Raw genomic sequence first — 18,711 nt, forward strand, 5'->3', positions numbered from 1 at the left:
AAAATGTTGTCAAATTTTAGTTATGTGAGGACTCAGATAAAAGATTGAAGTCCTCATTTGCACATTTATAAAAGCAGACAGGTTTAATTTAAATATGGCAAGAAGCAGGATTGACCGCCTACATTTTTTTTTCATTTGAGAGAGACTGGGGTAGTGTGTGGGAGGGAGTGTTTGGGGCAGGTTCTTATTATTTTAAGTTAGAACAGCCAAACAGAATCTGAGATCATATAAAAGGGCTGAATCAAGTCCTGACATTTTAAAGTTTAACAGGTATGTTTGTTAAGTTTTATGCATCCGGAAATTGCCAACCTATAAACACCAAGATTTAAATGGAGAGTAGTAGTTAAGCCCATTTAGCTCATTATTAGAAGAAATTCTACTTATATTTGTTTTTGGTTTTTTATTCCATTTCTAATTTCCAAGGACATTTGTCTGAAATGTTGGTTGCACAGAATTTCCTTTGTTTCTAAATTACTGTGGCTTTATGCCTGTGAAGTGAATTGCACCACTGAAAAATAAAAATCTTCTCCTATGCAGTTATACTTTCTAGTAAAGAATGAGGGAAGCTGAATGCATAAAAAAGCCAGATTTCCCAAAGACCAGTCTCCATTTTTGTGAGTGCAGTTGGTAACCTCCTGTTCACTTGTGGATGAAATCAGAATACTTGCACTACTGAATAACTGACTGCAGCATATATCAGGTAGACAGTGGAAAGTATTCAAAGTTATGCCTACAAAAGGGGATTCTAGACTTCAGTTCTTTACAAATGTACCCACACATTTACAGAGGTGGTGGTGTGTTAGCAGAATTGGTTCAACACTGAATGTTTTCCACAACTAGCCATGAACCATCAACGGGTCTCTTATTTTATTTCTAGACTGCTCTGTTGTTAATATGCTTTAAATAATTTAATGAAGAAACTCATTTATATTTGTTATATGATTCTTCCATTTAAACAGAGTATATAGGCTATAGAATTACTATAAGTAAAACTGCTGTTAAAAAGTCAGCTGTGGTATATCCTTCTGCATATTTAAGTATTTTAGTCACTGTCCTTGCACATGAACAACACATGAAAAACCAGATAGCAAAAGGGGCTTGAGCATGTACAAAGAGGAAGCAGAAATATCTGAAAAGAAAAGGGAATTCTCAAGGATCTGTTGCTCCCACTTACGCTAGTCCCTCATTCCAGGGCTATGTCTACACTTGCCCACTACTTTAAAGGGGGCATGGTAATCAGGCTGATCAGAGAATACTAATGAAGCGCTGTGATGAATATGCAGCACTTCATTAGACTAATTCTCCCTGTGGCAATTTTGGGGGAGTAAAGGCACTTTGAAGTGCCCGCGGCTACACAGCATGCCGCAGGGAGAATTAGCCAAATGAAGTGATGCATATTCATCACACCACTTCATTAGTATTCTCCAATCAGCCAGATTACCATGCCCCCTTTAAAGTAGCGGGCAAGTACAAGTATAGACATAGCCCAGGAGTGAGGGGCTAGCATAACTGGGAGCAACAGATCCTTGAGAATTCCCTTTTCTTTTCAGATATTTCTGCTTCCGTTTTTGTACATGCTCAAGCCCCTTTTGCTATCTGGTTTTTCATTTACAAATTGCTAGGCAAATGAAAGTGATGATGTCGTGGTTATTTAAACTAAATAAGCACTTTGCTTTTAAAAATGAGAAAATATCCTCATGATCCATATGAGATATTGTTCTTAGCCATGAAATGTTTGCAAAATCGGGAGTTTCAAAGACAGTAGACTTAAAGAACTGTGTATGTTTCATTTAATTTGCAGGATGGAAGAATAAGCATAGATATTCTTTCTTATGGTAGTGAAATAAACATAAATTGCCTTTCTTCTCACCTGGGAATTACTTTAATAATGAAAGCAGGCCCAGGTCTTTAGTTGCACAGTAGTTTAGATTAATTTGCGTGATATATTTTCATAATCTCTGGAACTTCTTTTCCAGGTTAGCCCGGATTCTAGTTCGTCTGCCAGCACTTAGATTGATGAGCTCTAGTATTACAGAGGAACTTTTTTTTACTGGTCTCATTGGAAATGTTCCAATTGACAGCATAATCCCATATATCCTCAAAATGGAAACAGCAGAGTATAATGGTCAAATAACCGGCATGTCTGCATAATGGCAACTATGCATCTTGATGGATCAAAGTAATTTTATTAAATCAAATAACGACACGAGAGAGAAGTTTTTAAAAAAATGACATTTTGGTATGTACATATATTTCCAACATGTTACCAGTTTCCTACCAGACTGCTCCTTGTGTGTTTTATCTCCAATGACAAAAAAGCTATTCAGACATCTCCTACTAGGACCCTTTTCTGCCATCAGGAGTGTTTTGATGCCTTCCATTCAAATGGCTATAGATTATTGAACAGACTTTTAACATGCGTTGTATTTAGAAATTGTTAATGGGCAAAAATAGAATTTTATAACGTCAGAGATTAGTATTAGAATTGCTAAAAGAATAACCGTATGTATATATTTAAATTTTTCCTTGGAATTAATATCTAATAATTACCAGGGTATAATGATATTAGCACTTTCTAAGCACTTCTTATCAAAGCGATGTCATCAACATTCTACATATGAGGAGGGCAGATGGAAAACTGCATATGGTTTTTGGTACAGAAGACAATCATTCATACTACAGAAATTGCTATTAATAATGTTATACATTTAATGGTAAAATGTAAATTTAAAGCAAATTTCTACACTGTTAGCGTTAAACTGCTTAATTAGTGAAAATGTGGTTTATTTGACATAAGTGTTATGACTACAATATAATTAGCAGCATTAATAAATGCTACAGAAATTGCCCAGATTGGATGTCAGAATACAAATTTTTTGCCATTGTAATGATGTAATTGTCAGATTCCTTAACATTTCAATTCCAGTGTGGCACAGATATGTATTCAGTCATGATAGATGTTATTCCAACAGTATGCCTTTTGGTTGTGGGGAAAATCAGTCATTAACTGGGAGGGAAGCAATCCTTTCATCTAGAGTCATGCACTCTAATGTCTGTATACTTTTTACGTTTCCAAATTCTGTCTTCAGCCCTAAATGACCCTCACCATCATAAAAATGAAAGATTGTGACTATGTTAGAGTCCATAATGCTGCTGTTAACTAAAGGGATAAGGGCACAACATGAGGTTCTTTTTCTCCCCCAGGGACGGAGCAGCCTGTCTTTGCAGCAAGGCTTACCCTGACCGAATTTTAACTGGAGTATCGGACAGGCTTATATTCATTAATTTGCAGTTGCAGTTAATACCTGATAGTATTTTAACTCCAAATAATCTTTGTTTTTATCTTGGGTAGTAACCTATCAAGTTGTTTTCTAGGATTGACCTGTTTGTGCTAATATTAAATTTATTTTAATATAATTTATTAATATGAACATAGAATATTTTAAAAAATCAAAATTTATAAAAAACATTTTTGTCTGAAGACTTAAGGCTGCATTGAGCTGATTCCTGCTTATTGCATACGTACATTCATTAATTACTTTAATGAATTTACATAGCAGTGTCATTTTCTGCTTGCATACTTGTGTGTGATGAAACATAAGTAATGAATTCAGCACTGTTTTGGTTCTGGTATTGGCATTGATTTAGAAATACTCCAACAGGGTTGGTTTCTGTCTCTTAGGGTGGTTTTACACTAGGAGCTTGCTTTGAAGTTAGGAGCTACTTTGAAGTAGCCTGTGGCGTGTCTACACACGTTTACCCTTTCTTCGAAGTAAACTTTGAAGTAAGGGAGCCCAGCTTCGAACTCCTTACCCTACTTGAAGTTTAATTTTTGAAGTAGGGTGTGTGTAGACACTCAACTTCAAAGTCTGTTACTTCGAAGTTGTACTTCAAAGTAAGCAATTTAGAAGTTATTTTGTAGTTTAGACACAGCCTTATGGTTCTGAGCTATAGCCAAAGGATACTGAGCAACTCCAAGTGAGCCTATTAATGTATTTGCAAGTCTTATCTTGGTACAATTCACGCTTAGTGTATGACTCTCATTTGTAAAACTTGTTCTTACAAGTAAGGCTGTCTGATTTTAGCTCCTACATACATTAAGCTCAGTTTAAATGGCCATCTTTATAATATTTGGAAACTTGGTTCTCAAGAAGGGTGGCAGAGGTAAGAGTGTAAAGGAAGACATCTGAAGCTCTGTATCATCTTCTTCCTAAGTTTTTATGACGTTTATCGTTTCTTTAAAAGTGATAAAAGGCCCTGCATTTTGAACATCCGCAGGGCAATTGGAAGGCAGACCTAAACTTTACCCATTATATTGTAGTGTCAAGCATTTTGGATTATAAAATCCCTGTGAAAAGGGGTTATTACTTGTCTTTAGAAATTAACTCTTGCCTGACTATTAACATATAAAGGTACTTGCCTTGGAAACAGAATTTCAAAGAGAAGTTGTAGCCCTTTTTGTGCAAAAGTAACTCTTAGAGGTGTACTGCTTCGTTTGTTTGTTTAAAAATATGGAGAGCACATTGAACTTATTTGGAGGAGGGTGGGGGTGAGTTAATTCAAGAAAATTAGCAGGTGATGTAATTTAGTCACTTGTAACGTTTAGTCAGATTATTCCAACAATCAAGTAAGCATTGTTAGAGGAGTGTGAAATATTCATAAACAAAAAGTGTACAAAACCACTGGAAATCAACATTTTTTCCAAATTTTATGATAAATTTGAGACCATTTTAATTTCAAAAAATTGTTGGACATGTACACTTCTCAAGTAAAAGGTCACCTTTCCGAGTAAAGATGAACCCAGATTTGAGTAAATTTAGCTTTGGCATTGCAAACATTCAAATATTTGTCTTTATTTTTCATTGTGAAAATATAGTCATTTTGAAAAAAGGAAACCTACATAAAATTAAGCTGTTGAGCAAAATCACATGAAACAGCTAAAATTTATGCATTAAATTTTGTAAATCAAAAACAATGAATTCCACACAGCTCTGTTAACATAGGTAGAATTAATCCTACCAACATGAGACTATACTATTTATACTTTATTCTGCAAGTAGTCTCATGGACTTCAGTAAGACTTTATGTAGAATAAAATGATACCCAGCATGCGTCTGGGTATTGCAATCAAGACCCTACTGAGGGCTTATTTTTTAAAAGTGTAAATGCTTTAATGGATAGAGTGAAGCAGTTCTATAATTACATTTTTATTTTAAAATTCTTAAATTACCACCTTTTATACTACAAAGACTGTTCATGTAGCATCATTGACGTTGTTTGTGAGAGACAAGCTGTCCTAGCCCCCGTATCATTAATCTAAAAAAAAAAAAAAAGGTTTCTGTGATCATATGTTATTTTGATTCTAAGACAAAGAGTGTAGATAGTAGAAGTTTTGACAACAGATGGCGGATCCCACAGCTTAAGAAATATTCAGGCTTCCAGCTCTTTGAATACAAGTTACAGATAACGGGATAGGAATGGCTAATAAGCTCCAGGCTTCTTTTACACATGCCATTTCAAAAGCTACCATTGACACTGAGCCAAGGAATTGATAGGCTGTAGAGAAAGAAATGCTGTAAAACAGGCACTTAAAATATTATCCTATTGAAAAGCATGAGCCAAACTCCAGTGTGGTGTGGCTTTTCTCACCGAACCGCTGAGGTAAATGAGCTATGAACCCATCTCAGTTTGCTCCAGAGAGACTATCCTAACATAAGGCTGATCTATCAGAGGCATGGAGCTGATTTAGGATTTCTTATGCCATTCCAGCCACCTGTGGCTGATAGCAAAGGGAGAAGACATAGTAGGGACAATGGGGCATGACCAAGTTGTTCCTGAATTATGCTAATCATTGGCCGTATTTTCAGCTCCTTGTGGCCATTGCAACTATCATAAGGTGTGTCTATTCTAGGAACTAAACTTGAAGTTAACTTGAAGTTAGGCACTACATCGAAATACCCAACAGAGAGTCATTTTCCCTTACTTTGAAGTTAACTTTGAAGTAGGGAGCCCAACATTGAAGTCCTTACTCCATTCCCAGGAATGGAGTAGTGCCCTACTTCAAAGTTTAACTTCGAAGTAGGTGTATGTAGATGCTCTACTTCGAAGTTGCTTACCTTGAAGTAAGCAACTTAGAAGTTACTCTTGTAGGCTGTGGCCACACTTGGCCAAAACTTCGAAATAGCCATACAAATGGCCATTTTGAAGATTACTAATGAGGTGCTGAATTGAATATTCAGCGCCTCGTTAGCATTAGGACACTTCTGGCTGCAGCGCTTCGAAAGCGTTACCTTTGAACACTCACGGCTTAGCGTGGCTACACGGGGACCCTGCACCTTTCAAAATCCCCTGCTTCCCCAAAGCTCTTGACCGTCAGGATACGGTGTGAGTTCTGTCTGTTTTCCCATTCTTTGAAGAAAATCATGTTTGGATTTTCTATGTGGGTATAAAGGAGTCGTTATTGACAGTTACAAAGAGTTAATTTGGGTAAGCAACATTTGGTTCATTTTTATTAAGATTTTCAGTTGTTTTTACTGTGTATGTGCGTAAAACAAACAGATATATTTTAATAGCTAAATTAAAGCAGTTCCCCATAGTCACACTGATTTTGTCAAACTGCAATCAGGACTACTTATAATTATTGTTTTTACTTAAACTATTTGTAACTTAGAAATCATCCTTGGAATCCAATAGCATTATTCTTATGTAAAACTGGTTGATGGGAAAGGAGAATCAAATCCCAAATCTTTAGAACACATTTGTTAGAATGTAGACAACGTTTAGCTTATATGCAGAAGAAAACTGACTACTGGCCAGTGGAAGTTTTGGCTGGCGTTTTAGTCACAGATGGCAAGACTCACCATTGACACCCTTTGCACTCTCATTCCTGCAACAGATGGTCTGTAGGGCAGGCATAAAGTCCTCCTATGAACAGCATAGGCTCAAGAGGAATAGAGCTGGGTTTGCTCTCTCTCTTCTGCCCTGTCAGAGGCCTGAGGCAAGGGATGTAGTCTGGAATATTTCAGGATAGGAGGTAAAACCCATAAAGGTCCAAAACTGTACAAGGGACTAACTAATCTCTAGCAGGTTCTTATTCTGAGATTGGTAGAGGCTGTGTAATGCTGAAAACTGTACGCTTTTCCTTGCCATGTGTATTGAATAGGATTATAAAAGGATGTTAGGAAACACTGAATATTTTCACAGTGTTCTTCCACCTTGATCTCTATATGGGTAGGAATAGGATCATCCCCAAATAACATTTTTAATCAGGGAAGAATTTAAATACTTCCTGGTTTAAAGAGCTGACTGATAATGCCAATGTAAATAGATTCCAGTCAGGAAAAGTGGAGCGTGTCAGGTTAAAGATTCACCTATAGCAGTGGTTCTCAAACTTTTTTTTCACAGACTGTTCATAATTGCTGAAGGTCTTGGTGGACCACTTAATGATCTTTCCAAACGTTTGTACTGACAGCTAACTATTGTAACACAGTTTGGATAAAAGCACTCTATAGAAATCTTTAATAATATGTAATGCTTTTTTGTTGTTCAATAGAAGCATGCAGCTCATATCAGTAGGGTCTCTCTCCCATCACATCAGCCACTGAGCTGAGGCTGGAAAGGAGAGTCATCTTTCCTCTCCAGACACAGCCCTGGGGCTGGGGAAAATTGCTTCTTTCTGTGGACGATGAAGCCCTGCACATCCTAACTTCTCCACCCCCTCTTCTTGCCCCACTATCCCTAACCTTCCTGCTATTTCCCCCAATATCACCACCTCACCTTATATGTGATTGTCTTGGGTCCAGGAACCTAATTAGTGGAGATATGCCTGCGAGTCACTAATTAGGTCGGCAGCCCTTCATTCTTTTTTGTGTGCCCACCTAGGTGCATACCTTAGTGGGAACTACCTGCAGACCACCTGAATGGAACTCGCAGACCATTGGTCGTCCACAGACCACAGTTTGAGAACATCTGACCTATAACAAGGAACACCTTTCTGCAAGAGGGACAGGACACCCAATCTGTGTCAGACAAAGCAAGAGTTAGCATCATTGGTATATGTACACACACGTCAAGCAAACATTTTAACAAACTAGATTCTCAGAATTCTGCTGACATCACTGCCATTATCAATTACATTTAAAAGTACCTCTGACATAACCAAGAAATTAATGGGCATAATAGTTACAATCATGGCATCAGCTGCCCATTGCTTGTATAGTGTGATATCTGCACATACACAGGCAGACAGGCAAATACATAGCAGTACTGCTCCCAGGCTTAAAATGTAGATTTATCAGCACATATGTGCAGGTTCAAATCTCCCTAAAGGCAAAGGATTTTTTTTTTAAATTTTGTTTTATTTTCCTTAATTTGATTTTGTTTTTTGCTTCCTCCTCTCTTACCTCCAGAAAAGCAGAGCAATGGGAAGAAAAGCTTCATGTAGACTGAAGGAATATTTCAGAATTTAGACCAGCCTGGTAGTAGCAGTGCTGCAGGTATCATGGATGGTCCCCTGTGTAATCACAGAATTACTATAGTAATAGCAGAGAGCATGTGTTGTGACAAAATATCTGTGTACACAGATAAAACCAACAAAAGAAGCTATGTTGGCTTCTTCATGTACAACAGAGGAGGGAAAACTCGTTGGCTATGTCTACACTTGCCCCCTTCTTTGAAGGGGGCATGGTAATCAGGGTGATGGGAGATTACTAGTGAAGGGCTGCAATGAATGTGCAGCACTTTAATAGGCAAATTCTCCCTTGCAGCAACTTTGAAGTGTCAAACTTCGAAGTGCAGGCATGTTCTGTAGCCGTGGGCATTTGACGTGCATTTACTCCTTCCAAGTGCCCGTGGCTATGTGGCTTGCTGGCACTTCGAAGTTTGACACTTCGAAGTTGCCAGAGGGGAGAATTTGCCTAATGAGGTGCTGCATATTCATTGCAGCACTTCATCAGTAATCTCTCATCGCCCTGATTACCCCTTTGAAGTAGGGGGCAAGTGTAGACATAGCCATAATTACTAGATACAGAACAATAATCTGACATATAATAGAAATGTTACTTTCAGATTTGCAAAAGGGCATTATAAAGAGTGAGAAGTGAAAAATCAAAGGCTATTTTTACAAGTGTGTTTGACATTTCCCCTTTAATTCTGGAGTTGCTGTGTCATTTGAAAAGTCTGTTTTATAGGACTGTCAAGCTTCTTAGAAATAAGGCTGGGCTTACTGTTTTACTAAGTATGCAACAGCACCCTTTTTCATCTGTGAGAACAAATTGACCTTAATGGTGTCGGTATTAAATGTGAAATTATTCTGTAAACATTTAAAATGTTAGTCTTAATGAAGATGGAAGTTAAAATTAAATACACATGCAATTTTTTATAGTTAAATATATTGGAATTGGAAAGCACTATAATTGCCTTATTGTAGGTCTCTCTGTTGGTTGTGAAATCTGTACTATATTTATCATAGAAAATAACCATGTCAGTAAATCACAGTTTTCCATATTTCCCAATTTCGATCTCATTTTTTTGGATTAAGTGAATGCTTTGAAAATTGATTAGTATGATTTTTAAATTCATGCATTTCCTCCCCCATCTTTTTTAAAAAATGTTTTTTTAATATTTCTTTGTACCTTCCACCATTGTCTATTTCTGCATGTTAACAAATGGAGCTCAGTCCTGTAGCAAATGTATATGTACATAGTTGTATGTGGGTATGAATGTGTTTATATCTCTAATATATTATGTACAGCATATTTTCAGTGTATATGTACAAATACATAGCCATGTATACACACATTTTATATGTTAAAAGGAAGTTTATTGTTAAGTTGCTAATCAGGGTCTTCCTAGTTTTCATTTCTTGGTCCAGTATCATTCCTGCCTTAAGCAAGTGTATCTCCATTAACTTCAGCAGAATTTTATCTGTTTCTAAACCAAGGCTGAATTTGACACTTTGTCCTCAGTGCTGTTTAAAAATTTCCAAAATGTTTTAAGTTTTTTATTTCCTCAACCTTTTTTCATGGCTGGTATGAGTCACCCAACCAAGAGCTAGTAGAATCTACAATTCCCAAGGGAAAACATGAAATAAAAATAGTTACTGTTCCCCTGTATTCATGATTCACACAGAAGGGGCTTTTCAAGCCTTCTGAAATAGATATATTTATAAAGTTTTAAAGTGATTTAAGTCTCCAGTAGTAGCTAATTAGAAGAAAGGACCTGTGCCCTTCAAAATATAGTAAAAGACAGACTGCAATGCATGGTGTAGCAAATGTTGTTCTAAAATCTTCAGTGATGCCATAACAGTCATGTTGTAGAGTTTAAGGCCAGAAGGGATCACCAGCTTATCTCACATGGCCTCCTTTATATCACAGGCCAGCACCATCAGCCAGCACCCACAGTCTCAGTCCAGCAACTGAAATTAAACCAAAGTATTACAGCCCACAGGAATCTAAGCTGTCATGTACCATAAGCAAAAATAGGAGGAACTAAGGCACACAAGTGCATGAAGACCCTGCAGTGCCTGCCGACACAATGATTTAGTGAGATATACTGAGATGATCTTGGCAAGTGACATGCATCTACATGCTGCAAAGGGAGGCAAAGAAACCCAAAGATCACTGCCAGTCTTCCATGGGGGAAATTCCTTCCCAATCCCACATGTGGCAATCTATTAGAGTCTGAGCATGAGCAACAACTAACTAGCCAAGCTCCTGAGACAGAGAATATCTAGTGTCATCTCAGAGCCCTGACCCAACGTGCTCAATGTCCCATCTCCACCCATGGCCATGCAAGAGGCTTTGGAGAAAATACATTTAAAAAATACCACCCAGAATATGTTGCAGGGTGGGTGGAGGGAATCCCCTCCTGCCCCCTGCAGGTGGCCAGCTGAAATATTTTAGCACAAACTTTCAGGAATATAAGCCAAACTTGATATGAGTGTGCAGAGTCCTGTCTACCACCATTGGAAGCAACCTTGAAGCCGCTCTCAGAAATTTATCCAGCTTTCTCCTAAAAGTAATTCAGTTGTTTGCCCTCCCCCCCCCCCCCCCCCCGAACTCATTTTGGAATGCTCGTCCAAAACCTCATCCCTCTGATGGTTAGAAACTTGGAATTTCCGGGCCAAATTTGTTCATGGATAGTTTATCCTTTTATTTTTTTTTCTTCACTGCCTGCTCCTCTCCCAGTATTACCTGCCTTAATGTATTTATGGAAAGTAATCATATCACCTTTCAACATTCTTTTTGCTAGACTAAATAAGTCAAGCTTTTCCAGGCTTCTCTCAGGAGAAATGCCCTCCATTCTTCTGATCTTCACTGTAGCTCTTCTCTGCACCTATTCCAATTTGAATTAATAAATTTTGAACTTGGGTGATCAGAGTTCCAATATTCCAAACGATGCCTTACTGCCTTGTACAATAGCATTCATGATTCTCTATTTCTACTGGAAATGTCTGGCCTGATACATCTTAGGATTGCATTTGCCTTTTGCACAGCCAAATCACATTCGTGATTCATAATCATCCTGTGATTAGCCCACATGCTCATATCTCTCACTTCCTCTGTCACTTCCAATTAATGAACCCTCAGCTTGTTGCAGAAGTTCTTATTAGTTCCTAACTGCATGACCTTGCATGTTGTACTATTGCATTTCATCCCATTTCTGTCACTCCTGTCTTCCAGGTCATCCAAATCTTCCTCTTTCCATTCCTCTGTTTTGATGCCTCCCAATTTTGTGGTGTAAAATTTCAGGTTTCAGTATGCTATGCTATCTGCTTATTTATATGGAAGTTTAGATTAGAGTGAGCCCAAGGTTTAGACTACATTCCTCTACATGATAGTCTTTGTTTCTGTTGCAGAAGGGCTGAAAGGAATATGCTAAAACAGTCCCTTCCCTTCAGATGATGCTGTATTTCTATAATTAGGCTATTAAACTGAAGGAAACCATCAGTCAGAGGTATGTAAGGGAACAGAATTTCCACGTAAGATTCAGTTTCACTGTTGTTTTCCTCAGTAGTTTAAAAACAACTTCAGTTAGCTGTGCAAGTAACATTCAGTTATGGAAATTAAATGCTCAGAAAACTGAACAATTATATTGTTACTGGTAAAGACATTACAGGCACTGAGAACTCAAAAAATTCTGAATTTTTTTCTCTGAGGTTAATGTACTTATTTTTTGCAGAAGGCTTTTTATGTAAGCCCAAGTTTAGCTGAAAGAAAAATTAGCAAGATCTACTGACCTTTCAGTAACTTGAGTGGTTGAAATATTCTCCTTTAGAGTAATTTTATACATATCACAGGCCCCAATCTTTGAACACGTTGGCTACGATTACACTACAGCAGTCTGTCTACAGAAGTTACTATCGGAAGACATGTTCTGACAAAACTTCTCTTGGGTAGATGGTGTGTCTCCACGTAAAAGCAGCTCCATCTTTTGATCTGCTCTGTCAACAAAAGGCCGCCCCAGAGCATCTACACAGCTTTTTTTATCAGCAGTTTCTGTTGACAAAATACATTTTGTGTGTAGATGCTCCCCAAGTTTTGTTTACAAAACCACGGATTTGTCCACAAAACTTGCTAGTGTAACTGTAGCCTTTTTTGTGCCCAACTCATCACCATCTGAAGTCCAGGGGAACACCTCACGAGTAAACTTTTACAGGGTAAGGCCTTTGTTGTAAAGTCTGTGCTGTGAAGCATACTGAGAAGGTGTTCCTTTTTGCCATACTGTTTAATAAAGATATGGACATTGTGTAACATCCATCGTTAACATTTCAAGCCTGATTTCTGATGCCTTGTGCATATAAAAAGTCCCATCAATGGGAGCATTTCTTACATGAGTTGGCCTTTCATTTAGTGTCATGACAATCATACCATTTGAATATTATTGCTTTTCTGTTAAAAGTAGAATTGCAACCTTAATGATGTTATATACTTTATTTCATTAACTTTTTAAAGTTAAGTAATGGATTGGGGTGTTGATCAGTATCGCAGCCTTTAAAAAACTAATAATTGTGAATTTAAAAAATAATGCCTATGTTCTAAGACTGAATGCTTATGGAACTCATAAGTTTGATCTTTTTTCTCTTTTGAAATATAAAATATGCTTAAATATAAATATGGCTGATATCTGATCTGCACTATCTTGCAGGAACAACGGGATGTGAAATGAGCTTTCTAAACTGATCACAGATGGCCACATTCTGAGAAGTCCTGAGCAGCTTCAGTAGTCATTGCAGATGCTCTGCACCTCTCAGTAACTGGCTCATTGTACATAAAAATCTGTTCCTAGAAATATCTATTATAGCAACGCAGGTACAGATCTATCTGTCTCTAAAATATATAGTAAGCCAAACACTTTCATAGTGGAAAAACTGCACATTTTTCATTGTATGTATTTGGCTTATCTGCGGAGCTCTGAGCTCATACAAAAATACCCCATCTCTTACAAAAGGGATTGTCTGTTTATAGTTCCTTGGGATATTTTTTGTAACTTTCTGTTCTTCATTGTTTAGAGAAGTCTTGTTTATGCCATTACATTTTAATTTCAGGTTTTAAAACCTCCTGCTTTCTCACAGCTTCTTTGTGAAATAGCTTTGTATATGGGATGGCATTTAAAAATAATAGCATGAGTTTTTTTAATATGAATTTTATATCTAATCAATGTCTTCAGTCATGAAGAGAAATTTGCATTGTTGTGTTTGTATATAGAGTTTTGCAGTGCATGAATTAGCTTATGCATTTTATTAAATGCTGTTTAAATGTGGCATTATATTGTTGTGGCTTAATACTACTACCTAAATGAGGTTTATACTATTAAAGTGAATTACAAACATATATGTACCTTTGATTTTTATAAATGATTTTTTTTCTTGAATGAAAGGTGATCATTTCACATCCATGCCAAAACTGCAGTTTTATACGCTTCCTTTTTGTCATGCTATCTGGAATGGCTCACAACTGTGGGTACTAACTTTGTTAGAAACCTCATACAGTAGAATATTTTATAATTAAATTTTTCCAACTCAGTAACAAATGTGAGCTCCTAGATGACTGTAAAAGTCTTGCAAAAATGTCACCTGGACTATCCAGTCTATTGTGCCACTCAGTGATCATTTACACCAAAAATCACAAAATATTAAGGTTGCTTTCAGTCCCAAGAGGACAGTCACTTTCCCCAGATAATTTTATGACTTACACTTCATATCAAAAACAACGCTGTAGCCACTCCTACAATATAACTAAAGATTTATTAAGTAATAGAGATCAGAGAGTCACTGGTGATTACAAGGGGAGGTACCAGTCATGCACCAGACCCCTCCCTATGCCACCCATAGCCTCAGAGGGTTCTGCCTCTTCCTACTCCCACTTTGCTTCCAGTCCATCCCAGGCCTTGCCTCTTTCTATCCCCACCTGACTCCCACTCCGTCCCAGACCCTGTCTCTTCCTTTACAGCACAAGAATGGCCATTTTGGCTTGAACCAGTGATCCACCTAGCCCACTATCATGGCTTCACACAACCCCTTGCCAGATGCTGCAGAGAAAATTAACAGAACAGGGCAGTTATGTGATACATACCCTACATGCCAAACTTCTGGTGGTTGTAGGTTTAGAGACACCCAGAGCATGGGCCAGCATCCCTTACCATCTTAGCTAACAGCCATTGATGGATGGACTTATCCAGAAATGTATCTAATTCCTGTTTTTTTTTAACTCTATTGTACTTTTGGCCATCATATCACCCTCTGATAACGAGTTATATGAAAAATTACTTCCATTTGTTTTAAACCTGCTGCTTACTAATTTCATTGGGTAACCCCCAGTTCTTGTGTTGTGTGTGGGGGGTGGTGGTAAATGACACTTTCCTATTCACCTTCTCCACAACATTCATAGTTTTATAGATCGCTATCATATTGACCTTTAGCTGTCTCTTTTTTTCTAAGAGGAATAGTTTCTGTCTTTTTAAACTTTCTATATCTCTGTTTCTGCATATTGTAAAGAAGCTGTTTGTTTATTTTTTTTCCAATATGTGGCAAAGATAAAGGTAAGAAAAAGCAGGTTCTTAGTTCAGGTTCAATCTGTGAAATTGTGATTGACCTGGAGAAGTAAATAACCATTGAAGGCATCTTCTCAGCTATTTATGTAACAATCCTCAATCTCAGACCTCAGTCTTGCAGACACTTATATACTTAGATGAACTCAAACCTCATGAAATGCGAGCAACCCCACACTGCATTTCATGCTGGCCAAAAGCTTGTTCCTGCTCCCCAAAGATAGAGCTAGCCACAGTTATCTATACCTCCTATTCAAAGCTGTATTGCTACAATGAACTGTCGTTGGGGCTACTGCTGAGAGCAATTCAGAAGCTTCAGCTTGTGCAAAATACGGCTGCTTCTCACTTTACATATGGTCTTGCTAGATTGTTCTAATCACAACTTCTGTGCTAAACTCTTTGATGATTCACAATCCACACACCAGACATTCAACGTAAAGGTTTTTTTTACCCAGAGCCCTTGAGGCTCTAAGGTCCCATAATTTCCCACGTTGAACTGGAATGTTTCAACTTTCCGGCCCAAATGTAAAGTTCATTGACACGGAGGTCAGGGCATTCTCGCAGTTGGAGTTTGCTAGAAACAGAATGAAACCCAAGTCTGGCCACATTTAGTACATAAATTACAAGCACACAGCTAAGAAACACTTTCTGCTCACAGCATTAAGCAAACGGGCACACTGAGGAGCCCGCGGGTAACTCAGGCGGCAGCATTTCGTCTAGGGACACCACTTCTCTGCATACGCGCGCCCACTATTTCCGTCCCCTTTCACATTCAGCATCGCTATTTTCCTTCCCATCTTCCCCCCAGTTCCTCTTCCGGCCCTTGCTCCTGCAAATCCCCTGGCTACGACGCGTGTCACGCCCATGGGCAGCGAAACTACAACTCCCGCGGCCCTCTGCGGCAGGGGCGGAGAGCATATGTCTCCTCCCTTCCGGCTTGTAGCTCTTCCTCGGCGTGCGCCAGGACGTCTGCGTATCGTGCCAGGGCGCCTGTGCTAGTCGCAGGCATGCCTATGAAGGGCCGCTTCCCCATTCGCAGGACCCTGCAGTACTTGAGCCAGGGCGAGATCGTCTTCAAGAGCTCAGTCAAGGTGATGACTGTGAACTACAATACCAGGGGGGAGCTGAGCGAGGGGGCCAGGTGAGTGCAGCTGCGGGGAAGGGAGGCTGCAGGACAGGGCAGGTCGCCACTGCCCCTGGGCAGGGGACAGGTGAGTGCAGCTTTGGAGCGGGCGAGCTTCTGGGCTAATCCCTCCCCCACCAGTCCCTGGAGTAATCCGCTCTGTTGCACTTGCTGTCTCAGCTGCCGGGGGACAGATGTCGCTGCCTGCCTCTGAAGGGTTATGTGTGTTTACACTGATGCTGCCTTTATCTTCCCCGACTAGGAAATTTGTGTTTTTCAACATCCCTCAGATTCAGTACAAAAACCCCTGGGTTCAGATCATGATGTTTAGAAACATGACCCCTTCTCCGTTCCTAAAGTTCTACTTAGGTAAGTGCTTTTTCTTTTTTTTTTTTAAAGAGAGAGCTGGACACTCATCCACCCACTAGCCCAGTTTAACAGGCCCTAGAGAGCAAAGACCTGAGAGTACCCATAACTGTATAAGGTGCCTAACTAGCTCACCCATTCTTCTCATATTTCAAAGTAGTTCTGCAGTAGCCTTGCTTGCAGAATTTCAATGTCGCTATTTTATGCTGTAATGTTTTGGTTCTTTACAATAGTAACTGTCTACAACAAGGGTGATCTTAATAAGGGCATTACATCATATATACAGTGGATCTGTCAAACCTGCTGGGGGCTTTTATTTGCTAGCCTACAGGAATGAGGTATGTAAATATGTTAAAAGTTAACCATTTGTGTGCAGGACAGATGGAGCTAAGTCCTGCCTGCATTCTCAGGCCACTGCAAACAGGGCCCTGATAGCTCACCTGATGCTGTTGGGGTCAGGGTCTGGCCATCTAGCTGTCTGAGTTATCTAAACGCAGTGCAGTAAGCTTAATATTTGCCAGGTAATGGTTTAATCTTTTACCTGTCTAAAAGGAATACAGGGGTTTGATGGATTGGGGCTATGGGTTCCTGGGTAGCTTTCTAATCAAGAGATCCATTTACAGGGAAGAAGTGCTACCTAGAGGATAGTGTATTGGGTTGGGACTTGGAAGACGTGCTGTACTGCTGGGTGAGACTGGCACAAGTTACTTCACCATTGGGTTTGTTTCCCAATCTGTACAAGGGGAATTAAGGTTAATGACCAAGGAATGTGTAGTGCCTTATGCTGCTTGTGACTGTCTTGCTATTATTTTACATTTTCACGTTTACTCCATCTAATGCAAAATGGTAGATGCTTCTGGGCAGTCACCTGTTGATACCTATTCTGTATCACTTACCTGTGTAGACAGTGGTGAGCAAGTCTTGGTGGATATTGAAGATAAAAGCAACAAAGAGATTGTGGAGCATGTTTTAAAGATCTTGGGTAAAAGCAAGTAAGTACACATACTTCACAAACTTGTCTCACCACTTACAGCACTGGCTGGTTGAAAGTGGATAGGGCATCTTAATCCAGGTGGGGTTTAGAAGAGTTCTCAATCTTTTAAAATTTTTGTATCCCCTTCAAAACTCTGGTTTGTCTCTTGTACCCCCAAGTTTCACCTCCCTGACACTTCTGTATTTTTGTGTCTGATTTTGAGCCTAACAGCACACTTACTGAAAAATTGCTTACTTTCTCCATTTCACAACTATAAATCAGTGGGATTATATTGTACTTACATTACAGTATACATTATATAGAGCAGTGTAAACAAATTGTTCTTGAGGAAATTTTAGTTTGTGGTAGTGCTTTTTATGTAGCCTACTGGAAAACTAGGCAAGTATCTAGATGAGTTGATGTATCCTGTGGAAGACTTCTGAGTACCTCCAGAGGTATATGCACTCCAGGTCAAGAATTACTGTGACAGTGAGAAATATGATATCAAACATGCTCCAAGCTTAAATGAATGGGAATTCTTTCTATAACTCAGTCCTAGAAAGATGGCTTGGCTATCAGTAGCTATTGCCCTGTGAAATTTTGGTGTATGAGAAAAGGTATCACCATCATTCTGTTCAGGCAGCAGAGGAGAGGGTGGAGAAGAGAGGAAGAAATACAGCCTTCCCACTAGTTAATTGTTTTTTCTTTCTAGGGAAACACTACAAAAAGAGGAGCAAGAGAAAAAGAAGCTCTTTCATCCTGCAACCTTTGGACCCAAAAAGTATCACCTGCGTGAATGTATGTGTGAAATTGAAGGCCAGATTCCCTGCCCTGGTCTAATACCACTGCCTAAAGAGCTGACAGGCAAATATAAAGCTGCCATGAAAGAAAAAACTATGTCCTGATGTAACTGATGAATGGCAGCAGCATTGCTTCAAGATGCAGACATCAGAGAAGGTGCTTTAGTAACAGAGGCAGATTTCACAGCCTCACCAAACCTGCTGCAAAACTGGTTGATGTGATTAGAAGAAAGTCCTAGATTTGCAGGCCTTTTCATAGAAATGGTTGGACCCATTAATGTTGGTTACTCAGACAAGCGAAAGAAAATATTTTAAAATAAATCTTTTTAAAACTTCAGCTTGTTCTATTTTAGTAAGTTCTCCTGCCCAACAAAAGTTCCTTCTATCTTATACCTGAGTTG

At 38.8% G+C, this 18,711-nt stretch overlaps 2 protein-coding genes across 12 annotated transcripts in view; both read left to right on the top strand.

Moving 5' to 3' along the window:
• Positions 1-13,821, top strand: part of NR2C2 (nuclear receptor subfamily 2 group C member 2) — a 107,580-nt gene extending 93,759 nt beyond the window's left edge. For all 10 annotated transcript variants that reach the window (XM_075004994.1, XM_075004995.1, XM_075004990.1 and 7 more), the window contains one exon: positions 1,977-13,821. In XM_075004994.1, coding sequence (XP_074861095.1) covers positions 1,977-2,151 — 175 coding nt within the window. In that variant the 3' untranslated portion in view covers positions 2,152-13,821. The remainder of the gene's footprint in view (positions 1-1,976) is intronic.
• A 2,170-nt stretch (positions 13,822-15,991) lies between these two features.
• MRPS25 (mitochondrial ribosomal protein S25) lies at positions 15,992-18,647 on the top strand. Of its 2 annotated transcripts, none has more exons than XM_075005204.1 (4): positions 15,992-16,189; positions 16,434-16,540; positions 17,442-17,529; positions 18,223-18,647. In XM_075005204.1, the coding sequence occupies exons 1-4, from the start codon at positions 16,056-16,058 to the stop codon at positions 18,413-18,415; spliced, it is 522 nt and encodes a 173-aa protein (XP_074861305.1). In that variant the 5' UTR covers positions 15,992-16,055; the 3' UTR covers positions 18,416-18,647. The 2 variants fall into 2 exon arrangements, with proteins under 2 accessions (XP_074861305.1, XP_074861306.1); XM_075005205.1 differs by having other exon boundaries at positions 15,998-16,139; positions 16,462-16,540.
• The last annotated feature ends 64 nt before the right edge of the window (positions 18,648-18,711 follow it).

The sequence above is a fragment of the Carettochelys insculpta genome, chromosome 11 (genome assembly GCF_033958435.1).
Source record: "Carettochelys insculpta isolate YL-2023 chromosome 11, ASM3395843v1, whole genome shotgun sequence".
Classification (NCBI taxonomy): Eukaryota; Metazoa; Chordata; order Testudines; family Carettochelyidae; genus Carettochelys; species Carettochelys insculpta.

Excerpts from the sequence above, each read along its gene's own strand:
- MRPS25 (XM_075005204.1), top strand. The coding sequence starts at position 16,056 with ATGCCTATGAAGGGCCGCTTCCCCATTCGCAGGACCCTGCAGTACTTG. Across the intron at positions 16,541-17,441 it reads GTTCCTAAAGTTCTACTTAG|ACAGTGGTGAGCAAGTCTTG; the intron begins GTAAGTGCTTTT and ends TTACCTGTGTAG. Across the intron at positions 17,530-18,222 it reads AAGATCTTGGGTAAAAGCAA|GGAAACACTACAAAAAGAGG; the intron begins GTAAGTACACAT and ends TTTTCTTTCTAG.